The 20,828-nt window shown below is 33.0% G+C and overlaps 2 protein-coding genes across 2 annotated transcripts in view; one reads left to right on the plus strand and one right to left on the minus strand.

The window, feature by feature from the left end:
- LOC149906678 (uncharacterized) overlaps positions 1-20,828 on the plus strand; it is a 37,970-nt gene that overhangs the window by 9,236 nt on the left and 7,906 nt on the right. The window contains exon 3 of the mRNA XM_090104872.1: positions 15,378-15,516. Coding sequence (XP_089960998.1) covers positions 15,378-15,516 — 139 coding nt within the window. The remainder of the gene's footprint in view (positions 1-15,377; positions 15,517-20,828) is intronic.
- Positions 1,714-3,593, minus strand: LOC149906680 (uncharacterized). Its single transcript, XM_090104437.1, has 3 exons — positions 3,504-3,593; positions 2,811-2,969; positions 1,714-2,199 (listed from the first exon to the last, which is right to left on the minus strand). Exons 1-3 carry the CDS (start codon positions 3,591-3,593, stop codon positions 1,714-1,716), a joined length of 735 nt encoding a protein of 244 aa, XP_089960563.1.

A 20,828-nucleotide genomic window follows, 5' to 3' on the forward strand; every position in this document is an offset into this window, starting at 1 on the left:
CGTAATATTATTTTATAGTGATAGAGACATGAAAGAATATTTAAATTCATTTATACAATCGACTACTCCAGCAATCCTGATATTCTTACAACTATAGTAACATTTCGGCAAGAAAAGTTATTTAAAGAAAATCTGAGTACGCGTTATAAATCTCTCTCATCTATACAGAGAATGTGGGCGGTATTGAAATGATTAATAATTCTTTGAAATTTAATTAATCTTTGACAAGCTTTATAAATTGAATAGAGAGAAAAACATTTATAAGATGTTGAGAAAAACTTTTGAGTTGATAAGCTTTATGCATAAGTTGCGTAGGTACGTGGTAGTTGTTGCGTACGTTTCTATAGGTATACTTAGTTTATGAATTAAATTACCTACTTTCTAAATCTTAAAAATAATTAAAAACATTCGTAATATAAAATCTACATTGTTTGTTTCTTAATGTAAGTTATGTTAAATTGATTACGTGGGCTAAGTACCGAGTCATGCATCACAACATGCATGCTCTTTCTGTGTGAAAAAAGGTAGGCATAAAAAAGGTAAACATACCTTATGTTGTATGTTTACCTTTTTTATGTCTTGTATGTGTTTTCTATTGCCTTATTCGATCTATAAAACGGTGGCAACCCTGCTCGATAGTGAGTTAATTCTTTAGTACACACACCGGGGTATTACATAATATAGCGTGGGTAATGAGTTATTTACAACGTAGATAATTATTTTGTAGACAAACACACTTCTTCCAAATCAGAACATGATAAAGTAGTGTTACAGAATACATAAAGGACTATGGCGAATGCAAAACGCAAAAGATATAGGTAAGATGTCGCGAAAGATGGTTGTTTTATTGAACAAGATAGCTACCTACATTTTTTTAAAGATGATAAGCATGTATTTTTTTTAATATTTTTTGAAGTGAAACTTCTTTATCGGGGTTGGAAAACAAATTATTGTAACATTTTTTCCTTACGCGTGACATTTTTCCGTTACGTGCCATCTTTTTCTTATCCCTACCACGCGTGATTCGACGTATTTCTGTAAAGTTGCATATAGTAAAAAATAAGGTCATAAATAAGTTTCACTTCTTACGTGTGTACACTAGTACAAGCACACATTTTTTTTTAAAGTCGTGAATTTTAAATCAGCATAGCATAAATAGCAGTACCTATATATTATTCAAAATGAACATAATAATTTCATCATGTAGTAAAATAAAAGATTAACGTCAAAAGTTAAAACTTTCTTGATAATATCAACTTGAGCATAACCCGAAGAACAAAGTTTTATAAGGTAAAACTTTGCTTAACTTATATGATAAAGTAAATCGACTTTTATACAGTTTCTACTGTACATAATATACATATTAAGGGTTCGTTTCAAACATAAAAAACGCACAATCATATCATTCCTCCAGCACACATTTAGAAATTATATAAATTATTTTGCCCGTACTATCTTCAGGAGCTAGGTTATTGGTACATGAATATGAGGTATGTAATGTTAAACTGTGCCACAGATTAACATTACAGATTCTGTGGTTATTTAGGTAGTTAGGTTGTCCATGATATTATACTCTTTAAAAATTTATACATATCTTTCAGAAGAGATAGAGGTTTAGGAATAATAATAAAAAAATAAAATCAATTGCAAATAATTTACTTATATGCCACATAATTTAGAAACAAAGACGTTACCATTACAAAACATAAACTTTTAAACCATTGGCTCTTGATCCAGTGTAGCGTAACTATGATATGTACTCATAGACGCTACACTGGTATCAGGATATTTCGACGAATTAACAGATTTAGCCTGTGTCTTCGACGCATTAGAACTCGGTGCTTTTGCCGCCTTCGAAATGATATTCGCATCAGTTATTACTTTTGACATATTGACATTCAATTTGGATTCCATATTGAAAATTCCCGCGTAATCTGTGCCCAATTTTTTATCTTTCACCAATACGTACGCGCACTGACATCCCGTTGTCACAAAATGCGATGCAAACCTATTGCGATAATTCCCTTTGGAATGTGGTTTACTTATTTTTGTTCTTGACGAGACGCGGTGTGTGCGTGACTTCGGTTTTGCTTTGGACTTAGCGCGGCCACGGCGCCTGTACTTGTTCCTTTTAAATTTTGCGCAACCATTGAAAGTTGGATCTCTTCGGAACTTATCTTTTTTCTTTAGAGCAGTTATCTGGATCAAATTAACAATTATTGAAAACCTTCAAAAAATCTATATACTTATAAAGTTTAACATAGTAGTTCTTTAAGATTGTCATTATATGATATTTTTATAATTTTCGACTACTAAACGCAGATAACTATAAAAACATACATAATATACTATTAAATGATATAGCTTTGAAACGGTCTTAAAACGGTACTAAAACCTCGAATTTACATAAGCCATTTAAATCCATACTAATATTATAAATGCGAAAGTAACTCTGTCTGTCTGTCTATTACTCAATCACGCCTTAACTACTGAACCAATTTGAATGAAATTTGGTATAGAGATATTTTGATATCCGAAAAAGGACATAGGCTATTTTTTATCCCGGGAAATAGGATAGGTTTTATCCCGGAAATCCCACGGGAACGGGAACTATGCGGGTTTCTCTTTGACTGCACGGGCGAAGCTGCGGGTGGAAAGCTAGTATTCATTAATTATTATCCTAGACACATTAATTCTCTTAGCTTTAAAAGAACTCCAAAGAAACAAGCCGAACGTTATTGCAAACACTTTGTACCCTTAAAAGTTAAAACTATCTTGTCTGCATAAAATTAGAGTTTATTTTTTATTACCTTCGTCATCGACCGACGCCTGTCCAGTTCATCAATCAGCTTGGGATAAGCAGCATTGTGTCGGTGCACACGGTTCACACGACTCCCACTGCTTCTGCCTCGTTCCTCGTATTGCGCTTGGTGGTTCGCCCAGAATTTCTCCAGGCCATTTTTTATTTTCTTATGGATAAAACCGTTAACTAAGTCAGTGCAAAATAGGTAGAGTTTTATAAATATAGCTAATTGAAGAATTACCGTGTGCTTTCTTTAGGGCTTTTATAATTTGCTAATAAATAATTGGTAGCAGTTTTTATAGGGTACTAGCGGTCAGACCGGCTTCGCCCGTGGTACATGTTTACGTTTTCTCTACATAAGAACCATCCTCGTACTTCAAGGAATATAATAAAAAAAAATTATCGAAATCGGTTCAGCCGTTCTCGAGTTATGCGCTTACCAACACATTTTGCGATTCATTTTTATATATATAGGGTATTACGTATTCAGAAAATCACATAGAGCACCCACATTTAATATCGGCTTACTAAGGCAAATAAAAGGTATATTCAAACTTTGACAGAAATTAAAATATTTCAGATTGTAAAAACGATTCTGTATTCGATTAGAGAGATTTATTAATTCTCTTCTCTAACAGAATATTATGTTTTCTTCCATGATATTTCTGATTTGTAACGTTACATAACATTAAGGTATTACCTGTACGGGTTTAAAATTCTTCATAGGCTCAGGTCCATCGTCCATTATGCCAACTACACAATCGACGATATCTTGTGGCAGCTTGTGCATTTTACACTAAAACCTACAAAGATAAATCGATGATATTCAATGTTTATAACGTGTGAGGGAAATATTGAAATAATATTATGCACTCTTGAAGTCACACTTGCATCGACAGTCAGTATCTTTGACAGAAGTACAACAAAATCCTGTTTGTTCCTGGTTCCTTCACAATATCCGTTTTACACCAAAAATAAAATACTCTCAACTTACCATTGGCTCGTTATATTTTTATTAGATTTTTAACACTTTAAAATTTTTATATTATTTTTATTCATTTAGCCATTTTGAACTATTGAAATGGCACAATTGTCATTTTTGCAATAGCCAAAAGAAAAAAAAAGTTATATGAACATAGGTCAACCTCTTTGAAGAGAATATAGTAACCACATTGTAACATTCACACTGTGCATTCACATTAAATATTTATATGTATTAATTTCACATATAAATAACATCTAACAAAGCACCATAAAATTAAAAATGGACTATAGATAAACATCAGATATTCACCCAATAATTAAGCAAAACTTTGTTGTTATAAAAGGGAGGGTATTGTTTACTTGGATAGCCATAAAGGCGATGAAAGGTCACTGAGTAATTAAATTCTCGTTAAGGTGAAGTAAAAATAACACATTAGTCATATTGTCTGTGCCTACAGTACGCAGTAATTACGGTAAATGAATATATTTTACAAGTTTCGACTAATGTATAAATAATATTGTAATACTGTGGCACCCTTGGTGGCACCTAATAGGAAATAGTCGATTATTTATCCATCACCTCAGATATTTGTGATACTAGATTACCTATGCACTAAGAGCATAGAATGTACATTGATATGTACATATTATATTTTAACGTGACCTGAGAGCATTATGTAAAATCATAGATTAAGAAACTTTTTGGAAAACAAAATATGTAAACACTGCAATTAAATAGAGCTAGGGTATGGGTATGATATACCAAAGTTTCGCTTTAAATGGAGTTTTATGTCGAAATGATGAAGATGAAACAGAGATGAGTGCAGCAACTTTGCGTTTGTACATATAGGTTGTCTATACGTATATTATACTGATATAGAATGTACTGTTTAAACTTTGTGCTATTGTGTGCATCAAGAACGGAATCTTAACTACTTAATTTTAAGTATAACGACTGTGGGTATGACTCGATATTTTGTGAAAAGATTTAAACATAAATTATTATTTCTCACGAATCAAGTATATTTGCTGCATTAATCGCGCAGATTTCTGTCCTCGGCATCGCATGCACGGATTTTACGATATCATGGTATAGCCAGCTCTGCAAGACTGCTTTTAGCCATGAAAAAGAGCACGTACAGAATTAAAATATATATAAAGGTAAACATTGGGTATACACATCACATTCACAATAAGCAGTGATAGGATTTTATCTATACCAAACTAACAGTAATAATAAAAATAATTTGGAAAATCCAAAAGTGCACGCCTCATAATTTTTTTTTCAATAAATATTTATTAATTATTATTTTTGTTTATTTAATAACAATTAAACCACATCGAATCAGACCCTGAAAAATGAAAGGGTTCTATTCCTGAGCATACTCAAGCGTAAGAGAAAAAAAAAGACTCGATTAGTAAAGTATTTCGGTCGCTATCGTGTTAACAAGAAAAAGGATCCGCACATACAGACACACGGACGTCCAAGACAGAACTTTTTTAACTGTTTTTTAACTAGTTTAAATAACAAAAATGACATCAAAAATATCATGAACGTTAAAAATAGTGTTTTTTCTTAATATGTGTGTGTATGTATTATCTTACAAGTGCAATGTATGATACATAAAGACATTTTAAGTTTGAAAAATCAGATGTTTTGCGCGAAGTGACAGTAGTACCCACCTCAACGCTTCGCTTATGAGGCGTGCAAAATAAAATGATGAAAATAATATTATGATAAAATTACAATATGTGTTATCTTATATCTATCATTTTTCGTTCATATAAAATGAGAAAAAAAAGTAATTTGATCTTGAAAAGCAGCTGTCAAAGCTTTCGCTCCTCTTTGCGATATAATTGTATTACGTAAAGAGCTGTTTTTGGTGAGATGGTAAACTATATTGCTTTTGTGTTATAACCATCTTATAACACTTGGATGACAACATTTTGTGAGCAAAAATATTTCGTGCAAATTTGCTTCACTTAACTATATAAATAATTTGTAATAATTTAAACTGTACAGCGATGAGCTACATTTTTTTATTATTTCGGTCGTTCCAAGTCAAAAAATGCTTATTGAAGGGGTAATAAAACCTAAACAACTAGAGCTTCATGAAAGGAAGAAGAACTTTTCGATGATAGCTCCAAAGCAGTCGGGCATATTTTTTGAACACATAATAACTAAGATGAATTCCTAGAATCAGTATTTATAATATGGTATATATAATATGGTATTTATAATAGGTACACCAGAGTCGCGTTCCTAGTACTTGATAGAGCTCTTCAGTATGTAAATCAGTGTGATTGAGGTCAAACGTGAGGTGTTTCCCACTAAAGACTCTTTAGCCTGTGGAGTCCTTGCTCTAAATATTTCCCTTGATGATGTATAAGTACATATGTAAATACTTGGTATGAAGTGATTGATTTTGATATAAATGGCTTTTAATCTATCACCAATATCATTTTTACCGATGACTGATTGTAATTTAAGTATGTTTATGTATGATTGATTGAAAATACCTTATATATCTAACAAATTTATGACGACTGCTAATGATGTAGGTATTTTAGTACCTATTTACTCATTATTTACTATATGAATGACAAAATAGTCATATTTACTTTTCTTATTTAAAAAATCATTTGACATACATTTATACAACTTTGATCCAGTTCAGATCCAGTTCCAGCTCAAACATTTATTTATTCAATTAGACTTCTTCTAGAAGCACTTTTGAAACTTCATTAACCCCTCAGCTGTCGCGGCGCGCCGCGTCAAAAAGGTGCTGTCTGTCGGAGAAATTCGAGCGGTCGGCGCTGATTTGCCGTTTTTTTTCTATATTAAAATTTGTGATATAAACTTTAACCTGTGACACTCTTGTAAATTTTGATGCTAACTAGATAACCAAACTTTATATTAGTTACCTTACTTACTCCCTGGCATGTTTATTTTATTTATTAGAACCATTTTTTCCCACACATTTTGAAAAAATACGACATTGTTAAGAAAAATACTCATAATAAAATAATATCAAGGTATTTTAGATTTTTATTTTTGTATTTTCACACTAGAATAGACAATCTTTTGAGTGAATATAACAAAAACATAGGTTTATTTTATAAAAATTCGAGAAAGTTGAGTATGAATATCATCGTTTACGCATGAAAATAAGTGGACGCGATCTCCACATATGTTCATACAAATACAGACATTACAGTCTGCTCCAAAATTAGAACATTTCAAAAATTTTTGCTACTTTTTTTTTATTTTTATTTTAATCAAAACTAGATAAAAACTAACAGTAATTTTTACTTTTTTAAAATATTTAGGTTTTTATTAATGTTTAAAAATCGTCTTATTCCTAAATGACTTCATTCTTATGGTGGACTTTGTTCTAACGTCTGTATGTATAACGTCTCCACATCAATTTTAATTTTAATTTATTTTTTCTTAAAATTAGCGATTAAGAAAATAATATTTTTTGTGGTAACAATAGCATTATGAAGAAATGCTTTTTTTTCTTTCATGCTCTTAATTATTATAATATAGTACCTATAAAATGAAATGTTGTCCAACTACAAATCGAAAGGCACTGTATCCATACAGAAAAATGTCTAAGCTGTACAAAAGTGAAATCTACATTTAATTATACCATAACTTAATTATAAACCGTTACATTTAACATATAAATCAAAAATTTCGGAAATTCGAGTTTTAAATATTTTTTATAAAATACAGCTTATGTTAAGGATAAAAATCAATAAACTTAAAGATTCAAAATAAATAAACAATTATTATACATCTAAATGTTTTATTTACTTAAATAAATTTTACTTAACTGACAGAAAAATAAATTCTTATGAAGCTTTGTGTCTGTACTATTTATATACTCATGTGGTTGTAATGTGTGGTGTTGACGCCAACATTGGCCAATAAATAGGAATATTTGCAACTTAGCATAAATAACGTTAACTTCTGTTCATTTTTTCTTATACATCGGAGTTCGGACACAACGACCGCCTCGAGACGACGATTTATTACCACGAGGTTCCACTTGAATGTGATCAGGAAAGTGATGAACGCTATCCAATCTAGTTGTACTTCAATACATGCAGTATTTCCAAGCATATTGTAATTAAGATATAAACTAATCGGTAAAATTGTATTAAAATCGGTTCAGTAGTTTAGGGAGTCCATAGTACACAAACAGCATGAAACTTAAAAAATATTTTGATTGGAATAAAGTAAGACGTGTTATGTGTAGAATTTCATGAAGAATCCTGGTATCAGGAATTAAAAGCTGTAAATTCCCAAACACTAATCGTGTTAGTATTATTATCTGTTCATTTGACAAAATATACAGAGTTATATTTCTTGATTTCAAATACTGTTACGTCCTATTGTTAAAGTAAGCCTTGGAGTGTCTTGTCTTCCATTGCCATAAGAATCGTTGTTTGGATCCATTTGAATTCTCTTTTATTGATACTCAAATGCTTACGAATCAGAAAAGGTTATTCTATCAAATACAAATTTTTATTTTCGAAAGAAAATTAAAATATCAAGACGGAAGTTTATTTTAGGGTTACCTAACAAATAATTTATTATTGATTATGTAGTTTAAACAGCAATGTGATATCTTCAAATAGAAAAATTGCATTCTTCTTCTGGGTAATAGAAGCAGTTTTGACACCAAAAGGCAAAAATACAATAATTGTTATCGCTAGTCATTTACAAAATGAGAGGGTAGATTTATATTTGCAGGCGTACTGCAAATGATGCATTTAATTCGTTTTATTAAATAAGTAATGTTCCAAGGCTATTTAAAGTCATGAATGCAAATAAAAATAATCTTCAGACAGCGATCTACATCAGCTTTAACATTCGGCCTACGAATGTACTACATATAGTACATAAGAATAAAAAACCGGCCAAGTGAGAGTCGGACTGGCACACCGTGGGCTCCGAACAAACCAATTTTTAAAGTGAAACTTTTATTACATCGTCTCAAACTTTTTGGTCTGTGTAGCGCATGTCGCGTGACGGTCGGCTGCCGAGTAGGTATAAGGCAGTGTTCGGAACCGTTCGAACAGTTTCACTTTTACCGTGGTTTCATAAAACCACACAACATTTTTATTATGTTGTAACTCCGAAATTTTATGTTTTTCGAAATTATTCTTCAATCTGCGCTATAAGACCTTATTTTACCCCAATTTCAAAACTCTACGTACACGGAAAGTACCCTGTAGGTGTCGATTCCCTTGCGAATGTCGAAATTTGCAGCATAACCCATTGAGCCCCGAACGGCCCGATCGGTCCACGATACAATAGATTTTCTATTGTGTCTGTGATTCCGGGGCCTGAGTTAATAAACGGCTTTATCTTTTGATTGCGTTGGTTTATTAGTTTGATTTTTTCACAGCTTCAATCGACTCAAGTAATCAATATAAATTTCAGTTTTATGTCACATCACGCGTTCCTGTGAAAATGGGTCTTGACAGACAGATGGGCAGATGGGATGGACAGACGTGATCCTTTAGGGTTCTGGACCCTTAAAAACCATTAATGCTACAATTTTTAGCAAATTTTGACTTTTGCAATGGAATCAAAACCGACAGGGTACTTCCCAAGTACATAAAATCTTTAAATTTGGTAAAAAGCAATGTTTTATAAAACAGATATAAGAATAATCGCAAATAACATGATTTTTTTAATTACACTTTATATAAAAAAAAAAAATAATTTCAACTTACAACTCTTGAACGGCTACATGTATTAACTTGATATTCACATTAAAAACTCAGATTTATAATACACTAGCAGTCCGCCCCGGCTTCGCCCGTGGTACATATTTACGTTTTCTCTACATAAGAACCATCCTCGTACTTCAAGGAATATAATAAAAAAAGAATTAACGAAATCGGTTCAGCCGTTCTCAAGTTATGCGCTTACCAACACATTTTGGGATTCATTTTTATATTATAGACTAGAGGTCCGCCCCGGCTTCGCCCGTGGTACATATTTCGCAATAAAAGGTAGCCTATGTCCTTTCTCGGGTATCAAAATATCTCCATACCAAATTTCATGCAAATTGGTATGGAGATATAAGATTTAAGACGCAATCAGAAGAAATAATATTCATATGCGGCATATTCTGAAAACCGCAACTACTAGCAAGGGAATCAAAACCTACGGGTCAAAAGTTAAGTGGACTTGGTTAAAAGCAAGGTTTTACAGCACAGATAAAGAAAAATTCACTAAAAACACAAGAAGTTAAAACATAATAAAAAGTAGGTTTGTTCGGAGTCCTTGAAGCGCAAATCGTATTGAGGTTCAAAACTATAAAAAAACATTCTTCCAGTTTTAAAGAAATAACCCCAAAATATGTGTAAAAACATCTTTGGACTATCTGGGTTTCAAAAATGACAACTCCCGTGTTGTCGTTCATTTTGAAATTGTGAGACGACAGAAAAACAAAATAAAAACAGAATCAAACATAATATATGCCTACGCAATCAAAAGATACAACCGTCTATGCTGCAAATTTTCGTAATTTTCGACATTTGCAAGGTTAGAAAAACTTACAATAGCAACGTCTTATAGCACAGATAAAGAATTCTAAAATATAAATTAAAAGATACCTACAGCATAATTAAAAAAATAAGTTTGTACGAAGCCCTCGGTGCGCGAGTCCGACTCGCACTTGGCCGGTTTTTTATTTTTTCAGAAACATATGGTTCCCCAATAAAAAATAATATGTTGCATTTGTATTAAGGTAAGAATATGTTGTACAATTAATGTGTTAAATTTCTTTTCCAGTTTGTCCTACACAAATTACATAGTAACATAGTCACTTTGTCCTATATATAGGTCATAGTGAAAACCATTGTTCCCGATGTAGGTTTTTTTTACTATTTTTCCAGCATATAATATACACTTTTAACCATAATATACTAAAATTAAAGGAATTCCATAGAGGTTACGGACTATAATTTGTATAGTTGATTATATCGTATTAAACCTGAGGACAATAAATACCACAAAAACGATACCCATCAATATAAACAAAACATATGTATGAAGATGAACAATTAAATTTTTCAATTTCATACAATATGCGAACATGCTGTACGCGAATTTTACGGGGAAATTATTGTCGGTTCTGAATTGAAAACGAAATATCTTTAAAATGGAACACAGTATCAAATTTTGAATTATATTATAAAAATCTTCATAAAATTTCTTGTAAAATGATGTAAAAAACAAATAAAATATTAAAAATAAAATACGATTAACCAGGGGTCAAAAACTAAGCAACGTACAGTGAAATGGTAGATACATATTTGGAGCCATTATTTGTGGTATAATTATTGGTAATTTTCATTATTTCGGCACATAAACATTAGGATATATAGTGAATAATAATAAAAAGAACAATAAATACTTACCGTTTATCAACTTTCCGCAAAATTTTACATTTTTTAAAACTTTAAAATTTAAAAGTTACTCGACTAAAGTATGACATAATTACTGTTATATTTCGAATATTTATCGGTCAAATTATTAAGTGATGGACTTTAAATATTCAGTAATTCATAAGCTATCAACTAAATAGTCGTTTATGCAGATTTGAACTATATTTGCGTTACAATGAGCTAATTTCCAACCGGCGATGATTTGGCACAGATCTGTGCCACGACAGACAACGGGTACAAAATTTTTGGCTCAGATCTGTGTTCCGACAGACGAGGGTTTAAGTACATATTTTTAACATTTACCACCGATTCGGAAAGCAGTATCTACGGAGAAGAATCGGCAAGAAACTCCATAGTTGCTCTTTTTAATCATGTCAGATTTACAATTTCACAAATTACATATGTAATATCATAATATATTATCATAATATGCCAAAGAACTGTCCTGTGGTTTTTACGCGACAACCCTCCATGGGTTTTTATCTTCCATATATTCCTTAATACTGTAATAGGCTCTCTGGACAAGTACATTTTTTATATGAGTTTTAAATTTAGAACTACTATAGTAGAGCCATTAATAGGCAACATTTGACAGTTCAACAAACTTCAATAACGTAACCTAGTAACGACAACATAGAATAACATTGGAATAACATGATATTTCGTTTTGTTAGAACTGCACATTTGCTTAACTTTTTTCAATTACGATCACATATTTATAATAATAATGACCGATACAAGTAATTTTAAGATTTCATTTTACTGATAAACCATTCTAAACATAATAAACAATTTCTGAATTGAAGAACTGACGTCGCTACAATTTTGTGTCAATAAACCTTTTTTCTTTTTAAATACCAGAGACGTTACTCTAAAAATCGAAATCTGACATCTAGAATCGAATGCATTGATTACTTGTGAATAAAAATCATCATAAATTAATAAATTCGATTGACAAATGTTTAAAATCCGTATCGATTAATTCACTTTAATCGATGTTTTTAAGCAGGTTACCTCTCTTCGAAGATAAAATTGATAGACGTCAAATGTTGCCTATTAAATTGGCTCGACTATAATCAACCCAAAATATTATCAGATGTCTGGTACCGTAGAATGAAGTATAATGGTATGGGTCCTAAACAAACAACAGTTAATTAAGAGCTACTTAGCTATGTAACTATGTTGATGAAAAACTTCTGCAGCACAGCTTTACAGAAACAGTCATGTCACTAGAGTGAACCTTAGCTTGTATGTTAATTAACGATACAAGTACACTACACTAGTTTATAACTATGTATAACCTTCCGTCCTTCATGTTTGTAATGAGTTTGCGGTTCTAGTTTTTTATGCTACATATTTTTATAATAGTTTTTAGACGGTTTTTGTGAAAATGTAGGTACTTTATGAATAAGCAAATGAAATGAAAAAACGGCTCTACAATTTGATGGTCATGGACCATTATTCTATTTGCGCCGTTTCTGGCTTCTGCACAACTTAGGTACTCGTAACACTTTCAATCATCCTCATATATCATATTGTACAATAATTTAATTGTACACATATACTACGTGATTTTAATAACCACGATTAAGCCTCATTTATATTTAGGTATTGGAAAATTATATAAACAAAAATATTATAATGGATATGTTAAGTTAGTTCCTACTATAAATTTAATATTTTGATGTGGTACACCTAATAACTAAAAGATATTGTTACCGTCGTCTGACTTGAACGTCTGTACCAATTATTCTGTATTTATAGCCAAATTTTGCAGAATATTTTAACATTTTCCGTAACGCGAGACAGCGAAATGTGTTAAGAGGATAACAAGCACTTGCGAAAATCAGTTTTAAACGAAATATTTTAGAGGATAAATCTTAGTAAAATATTGCAGGGATCCCTTCCGTCGAGACATCTTGGCGTCTCCCCGCTATCGATTATATAACGTATAATGTAGGTCGGTTTAAGGAAAAACTTTTCAGAATTTCTCGATTAAATTTCGGATTGGAATTGGATTACATAATTGATCATGGCATCGCTTTCTTTGAAAATAAACTGCTATAGTCTGTCTCTAACTAGTAGGTACCTATAGAGTTATAGACCCATAAAATACAATACATAAGTAAGAATATTGCATACAACAATAGGCTTTACTTATTTGTCATGAATTTGTTTTGATATATATGTAATTATCATAGATTTGCCAATAACTTTAAAAGCGAAAGTCTTTGTCTGTTTTTCTGTCTAAAAGTTCCCTTTGTCTCATTATAGACATGACATTCTTCGTAATTTGTTGCAAATAGCACTTGCCACTTGCGCATTACAAAAAAGCCTAACAAGATCTATCTAGATTTTCTTATTTGAACAATCGAATAAAACTTTGTTACAAAGAAAACGATTCTACATTTCGTCTGTATTGCGGAATCCGTAAATCCCCTAAGAAAAGAGTTTGTATTGGATAAAGGGTAGGATTTGTTTTTACGTGGCATTAAATTACCTGTTTAGATCGACACTTCTAAGATTTGTAGGAACCTTGCTTTTCTACTGAAATGCGTGTACATATCTTAAACTTTAACTTCATAAAGTTCTAAAGGTTTTTTTAAATTCGGTCCAGTAGTTTCGGAGCCTATTTAATTCAAAGAAACAAACATAAAATCTTTGATCTTTATAATATTAATTATTAGTGTAGATAACATATTGATTATTATTTTCACATTTGTTAGTCTCTACATTTATTACTTTTGAATAAGTAACATGATGGGAATAATTAATTTAACACTGCTATTCTAGAGTCAGATGAAAATGTCACATGGAATGAATTTTCCAGGATTTAACCTTTGTAGATGGATTAAATCCGTGCTTACTACATGAATTAATTTAAATAAATAGTATAATTCAAACGTACTTATGTACCTACCTATCTACATTTTAAATACAAATTACAAAAGTTTTAATCCAGGGTTATAAATGCGTGAATTTTGATATTATAGATAATATTAGCGTGTCATGTGCTTTAATAATAATTTATTAAAACTGAATTTTTAATCTACTTATTTCATTGCACATATTTTGCCAACAAGCAAACTAAAATATTCGTTTTATAGTAAAAGTTAGTGACACTTCTCATAAAAGTTTTATACTCTCTAGTAGGTATTCTTCAGAACCGTCTTTGTGGTGAAAAGTGGCTTGTTATGTTTCGAGAGTTTAAACTTTGTGAAGAGAAAAAACATGAGGTTTTCTTCATATCAATAGTTAGTTCAATATAAAAAGCACAAACTTTGTAGTTAGGTTTAATAAAATGAAACGTTTCTTTTCATTGTTAAAGATTTTTATTGTAAAAAATTGATATAGTAGGTACTTTATTTCCATTGCTTTATAAAGGAAAGGTTTATTAAATATATAAAAATGAATCGCAAAATGTGTTGGTAAGCGCATAACTCGAGAACGGCTGAACCGATTTCGATAATTCTTTTTTTATTATATTCCTTGAAGTAAGTACGAGGATGATTCTTACATAGAGAAAACGAAAATATTATGTACCACGGGCGAAGCTGGGGCGGACCGCTAGTTAAATATATAAAAATGAATCGCAAAATGTGTTGGTAAGCGCATAACTCGAGAACGGCTGAACCGATTTCGATACTTCTTTTTTTATTATATTCCTTGAAGTACGAGGATGGTTCTTATGTAGAGAAAACGTAAACAATAAACATGTACCACGGGCGAAGCCGGGGCGGACCGCTAGTTAAATATAAAAACGTGTAATAGGTAGTATAAAAATGATGGTCATCATAAAACGCTTTATATCCCCGGCAGCGTTGTCTCAAGCTTCTCAAGGGTATAGATTTAAGATCATCCATTACGTAATAGATCTTGAAGTAAGTATAATAGAATTTTTGGTTTATGGTTTAAAAACTTGTTCACAAAATATAAGTGGTTTATTTAATATTATAAATAATCATAGAGCATTTTACTGTTGAAAAAGCTCTTCTTTTCTAAATAATTAGTGATGTGTTTAAAATAATATACTACTACCAATTTCTTGGATTTGTAGATAAAAATAAGAATTTATAGGACATATTTCTTCATTCAAAAATTGCCTTTTTTGTGACAGTTGTTCAACGGCCATGCTATGCGCGGCGATCATGACAGAGCACTGGGAGCACATGTCGTGGGAGCGGTCCGCGCTCACGGCGCTCGCGAACGCGTCCAACACCGCGATACAGTGGCTGCTAGATGAGAAGGTCGTCAAGGTTAGTATAATAAGGGCCGGCGCCCACTGCCGGCAAGGCGTGGCATGGCAGGGGCCAGGGCAGAGGATTTTATTACTAATTAAGTTATTTTGAATCTTATTTCAATCAGTTTAGAATTCAAGTTACTTTATTTCGATGCCACGATGCCGCGACGTATCGCAGGATGCTGCAGCATGACGCGGCACGCCGCAGGATGCGGCGGCATGACGTGTCTTGCTTTGGGGTCGAGGAATTATGATTGCTAGCTAGTTGAAATAAGGTTGAAACTTATGCAGCATTAGTGGGGCTTTTAGCAGGATGCCACGGCATGCCGCGGGATGCCATTGCACGCCGCGGGATGCTATGCCGTGCCATGCCGTGCCGTGCCGGCACTGGGCGCCGGCCCTTATGTGTCCCGATGTTCAACGGCTATGCTATACGCGGCGATCATGACATAGCACGTGGAGCACGTGTTGATTATGATATTGAGATGATGTTTCTTCCAGGGACACGGCCTGAATTTTTTAATTTTTCACACATAGGTACTATAAACCATATAAACAGTTAACACGTTCGCTGCATTACGAGATCTATCAGATACCTTGCAGGACTTTTGTTTTGTGCGTTGAATATAATCGTGTTTTTTCACTCCTTGCGGGAGGATCTAACTTGTAAAGTTCTTTAACAACTTAACTGTCCAATGAGTCACATATGACTCATGGTGAACTTTTGGAATAAGTTCGTGAGTCACAGGTGACTCTTTTTTTCAAGAATCTTTGGGGTATATTTTTGTTATGAACGTGGAGTGATATTCTAAATATAATTACGTGAACGTGTGGCGAAAACCCTAACCTTCAAGAAATTGAAATAAATTTTCGCAAAAGTTTTATACATTATCTGTGGTAGGTACTAAGGTAGGTAGGTGTGTGTATCCTATTTGTTCTAAATAAAACAAAAAATACAGTGAAAAGGAAAACGTTTTATTATGAAAAATATGTTTGTAAGTATTATTAGGAGAACCAATCAACACATAATATTATGTTTTTCGTTGTAGCAATATAAACAAAATGCTTTTTTACATATTTTGCACTCTGTGTGCACTTGTTTAGCTTTTCGAGCCAACTGCCCTTGAATTTTTAATTTTTCATAGCAACCGGTACATCTCTTTCGAACTAACTTATTGTTTGTAGTATTACGCGGAATTTCTTGAAGACTATGGCCAGGAGATGAACTAGAAACTGGAGATCTTGGAGTCAGAGAAAGCGAAAGTCTTTGAGGCACGTTATTTTCTGTAGTTCTCGCTGCTGGCCCTAGAAAATGTCGAACTAAATGTTCTTGTACTTGCAAAACAGACAATTTAGGACATCCTGAAGCCAAATCATTGTAAATGCACCTAGCATTTATTACAGAAACTTGAAATAAAATATCAACAGCCATTTTTTTGTACCAAGTTAGGCTTTTGCGTAAAGGAGAGTGAAAGGATGCTAGTTGGTCCGAAATATCTATACCTTTTGCTTCATTATAGTCTATTATAACGTTGGGTTCATCAAATTCGGTTCGTCGGGTCATCAATCAAGTTTTATTGTCTATTCTTGATGTGTACACATATGACTCATTGAACTTGGAAAAAAAAATCTTTTATCCCACGCTCATGCTCATATATGAGGCATAACGACGATGAAGTATCAATACCTCCTAACTAACATTTTAGCGATTTTCGTTTTATAGCATTTTCGTACTTAAAATAGAGTAATACATAGGCCCATAAAGGTCATTTCTCTGTAAACAGTCAATTTGAGCAAATATTAAAGTGTAGCAATACCTTATAACAAAAGTTGCGTCATTTTTGCTGGCAATATATTCTAACTACACCCTGAAGCGTCCGCTCTATATTTTTAAGCACGCTTTCCTTGGGCTCATTTACAGTTTATTCCTGTGTTAAGAGTTTGGCATGCTTTCAAACCAAGAAGAAAGTATCCTAACACGTGCTTCTCCATCAAACTCAACAAACCATCGAAAAATTGCCATTCTTGATGAGTTTCTTGGTGCTTTTCCAAAACTACCATCGCATTATGCGCGTAAAGATACCAACAAATTGTTCGTAGAGTCAATTAAATTACTAAGCATTGTACATGTTACTGGTTTGACGAAACAGCTGCTGACCTGACGTCTAGCACTTTTGTTTCGTTTGTAATTAATTACCTGGAAAAGCATTGTGTTAGCCAACAGCTGCCTATTATTATATTTTCTGACGGATGCTCTTACCAAAATCGCAACGCAGTTATGTCGAACGCACTATTATATTTTAGTAAAAAGTATAATATTACTATAACTCAAAAGTTTTTAAAACCCAGTCACACGCAAATGGAATGCGATTCAGTTCATAGCACCATTGAACGCCAACTTATAATAATATACGGGCATTTCTCCGCAACTCGAGGTCAAGCGCCTATTTTGCGTGAGAGAGGGAGGTGGGGGAAACCAGCTACAACTGAAATCACCCGAGCACATGAAGCCAAGCAGCTTGTGAGGGCTGCCGAAGGCTTCAGGGAGACCCCAGGTGTCTTGCCCTGTACTCCGCAACCCCCGTACATTCCATGATGACGTGGGCTGCCGTTTCCTCGGACGCCATGCATGCTCTGCATAGCGGACTGTCTGTGATCCCTAAATTAAAGAGATATTTGTTGAAGGGGCCGTACCCTGTGAGGGTCCCTGTTATTACACGTAGTTGCACTCTGCGTAGGTTGAGAATCGGACGTGCAAGTCTAGAGTCAATGTTTGGTAGGTCTTCTCTGGCATGCTTGCAGTCAGATCTGCTTGAACATTCTGCTTTTTGTGCAGTGTTAGTGAGCTGGGTAATCATCAGCCGGATCCAGCTTGCAGGTAGCGGTATAATTGGAAAAGGTCCCATGACCGGTGTTTCAGATGCCCTTCTGGCTAATATGTCAGCAGCATCGTTTCCTCATGAGTTACTGTGTCCTTTTATTCATTGTAGTACTAGGGACTTTCCCAGATCACATACCTACCCTAGTTAGGGCTAGGTGACACTATTAGAATTAACCCTGAAGTGATTTCATGGCTTTTGATTGCCATGAGTGCTGCTTTGCTATCCTATACTTTGCATAATATGATAGGATCCGAATCGAAAAGTTTTTACATTCCTTTTGATTATGGCTAAAGCTGCAAGTAGAAGTCCTAGGCACTCAGCCTGAATTACGGGGTCCCAAGGGATGCGAGATGTTAATGTTTAGGTCCTCAGAGAAGACCCCAGCACCCGTGCCATTTTCAGTCTTGGACCCGTCCGTGAAGATGAGTAAATCTTCGACGCTGTTGTGCTCTGACGTGTGTTCACGTAGTATCTTATATTTCTTGACTTGAACGCCAACTTACGAACAAAGAAATTTACGTTCGAAGTGATTATGCCACTATAACCAAAGCAGCAAAAAAATCTCGTCCATATGAAGTTGAACAAATTGAAATAATGTTTTATATTAAAACCACTATCTTCGAGCATAATCACGTGTAGTGACAGGATTTTAAATCAACATTTTACTATAGTATTGATACAAAAACCTAATATTAAAATAAAAAAATGTTGTAATCTTTAGAACAATTTCTTCTAAGTATATTGGCAATAAATTGTATCTAAAAAATACGGCTTCCTGTTTAAATACAATTACAAGCAATATCTAATATCTGCATGTTTTTTTTAAAAAGCTGTGAAGTTACATTTCTTAAATGATTCCATGATATCTAATATCCTTTGATAATGAACGTAAGCTAAAATAATAATTAAAAACGGTAACGAAAAAGAAATAAAACGTTTTTTTTATCTACTGAAAAATGTAGTTTTTGTAGTTAGCATATATTGACACTTCATCGTCGATAAATATAAATTGAATAAAATAAATAAAAACAATAACTATTTTTATAAAATATAATTTATAAAGACAATGTGAATGTTTTTTACCCTAATAGAAAAAAAAAACTGATGGACGTGGGGTAGTGTTATTTTGTATTGTATGGGGACAGTTAAGTTGTTAAGTATGAGTAGGACAAATATACATATTTGCTTCCTACTTAAAGCTGAGTTCAATAACATTAAAAAATAAATTAGAGATGGATTAGGTCCCTAACGCACAGTACTGTAATTATATTCATTCCTTGCGTTAGGAGATATGTCGGTACTCGTGGAAACGTAGGCCTCGTAGACGCAAGAGAGGGAGGGTAGGCGGCGCGGGCGCTGCTTGATTCGGTTTAGTGTTGTCCTAGCATCGATGTGGGAGCTCGCTCGTTTTGGAAATAATACTCGCGTATCTAGGTGTTGATTATTTTTTATAAACAATGAGTTCTTTTAAAAGAAAAAAGTGTAAAAAATCTATTTATTTTGGTGAGATTTCTAACAAACTCAAACTCAAACATTTATTTATTCAATTAGACTTCTACAAGCACTTTTGAAACGACATTCCATATTTTTAACATTTACCACCGATTCGGAAAGCAGTATCTACGGAGAAGAACAAAAAATCAAAGCCGGATTATAATGCTGCATCGTCCAGTATAATAAAAATTTTGGAAAATGTTTGGAAAACGAATTGTTACCATATGCGTGCAATGCAAGCAATCAATTTGCTTACCATGTTTTAATGAAAAACACTTTGCATAATTAATAAAACTATTTCAATCGACAACTGACATTCCCATCACTACTTACTACACATATTGAACTATCTTCGGTTGCGGTACGAGATACAATCGATATCTAATTTTTTTTTGGTATTTGTAGTTTATTCAAATGTCATAACTGCGTGCGAACCTAGCAATATATAAAACAATAGACTATCTTTCATCCACAAAAACTTCAAAGTATATGTCATTATTTTCCGGAAGATATAAATTATTTTCAAAACTGTATCTTTAGGAGACTGATTAGGTCTCAAACGCACCAAAGGGTGGGTAAGTTTCGAGATCTTTTAGGTCTCCAAAGCACCAGCGGAAAGTTCTTTGAAAATGATGGCGCAGTGAACGTGTTAACTACCTAAGGTCGAAGGTCCCAGAATGAGATTTTTTGAAAAGTAATCTATATCACTCCTAGCTACATATATTTAGGTATAACTATCGTGAAACGTGAAAGAAATATAAATAAACAAACAACGCGTATGTACTTACAATATTTGGAAGGATTAGCTGTGATTATTGTGATGTGTGATTTGATTTGTGTGATTTGATTTGTGTGATTTGCGTAGCCTTCCTCTATAACTGGCTTATACATAGAACACAAAAATAATTTTTCCATTCGAACCAACAGTTCCTGAATTCCTGAGTTTAGCGCG

The sequence above is a fragment of the Colias eurytheme genome, chromosome 8 (genome assembly GCF_061535395.1).
Source record: "Colias eurytheme isolate Ceu_HAF_F1 chromosome 8, ilColEury1 Martin Lab GWU primary, whole genome shotgun sequence".
NCBI lineage: Eukaryota > Metazoa > Arthropoda > Insecta > Lepidoptera > Pieridae > Colias > Colias eurytheme.

Excerpts from the sequence above, each read along its gene's own strand:
- LOC149906680 (XM_090104437.1), bottom strand. The coding sequence starts at position 3,593 with ATGCACAAGCTGCCACAAGATATCGTCGATTGTGTAGTTGGCATAATG. Across the intron at positions 2,970-3,503 it reads AGAATTTTAAACCCGTACAG|AAAATAAAAAATGGCCTGGA; the intron begins GTAATACCTTAA and ends TTTATCCATAAG. Across the intron at positions 2,200-2,810 it reads GGCGTCGGTCGATGACGAAG|ATAACTGCTCTAAAGAAAAA; the intron begins GTAATAAAAAAT and ends AATTTGATCCAG.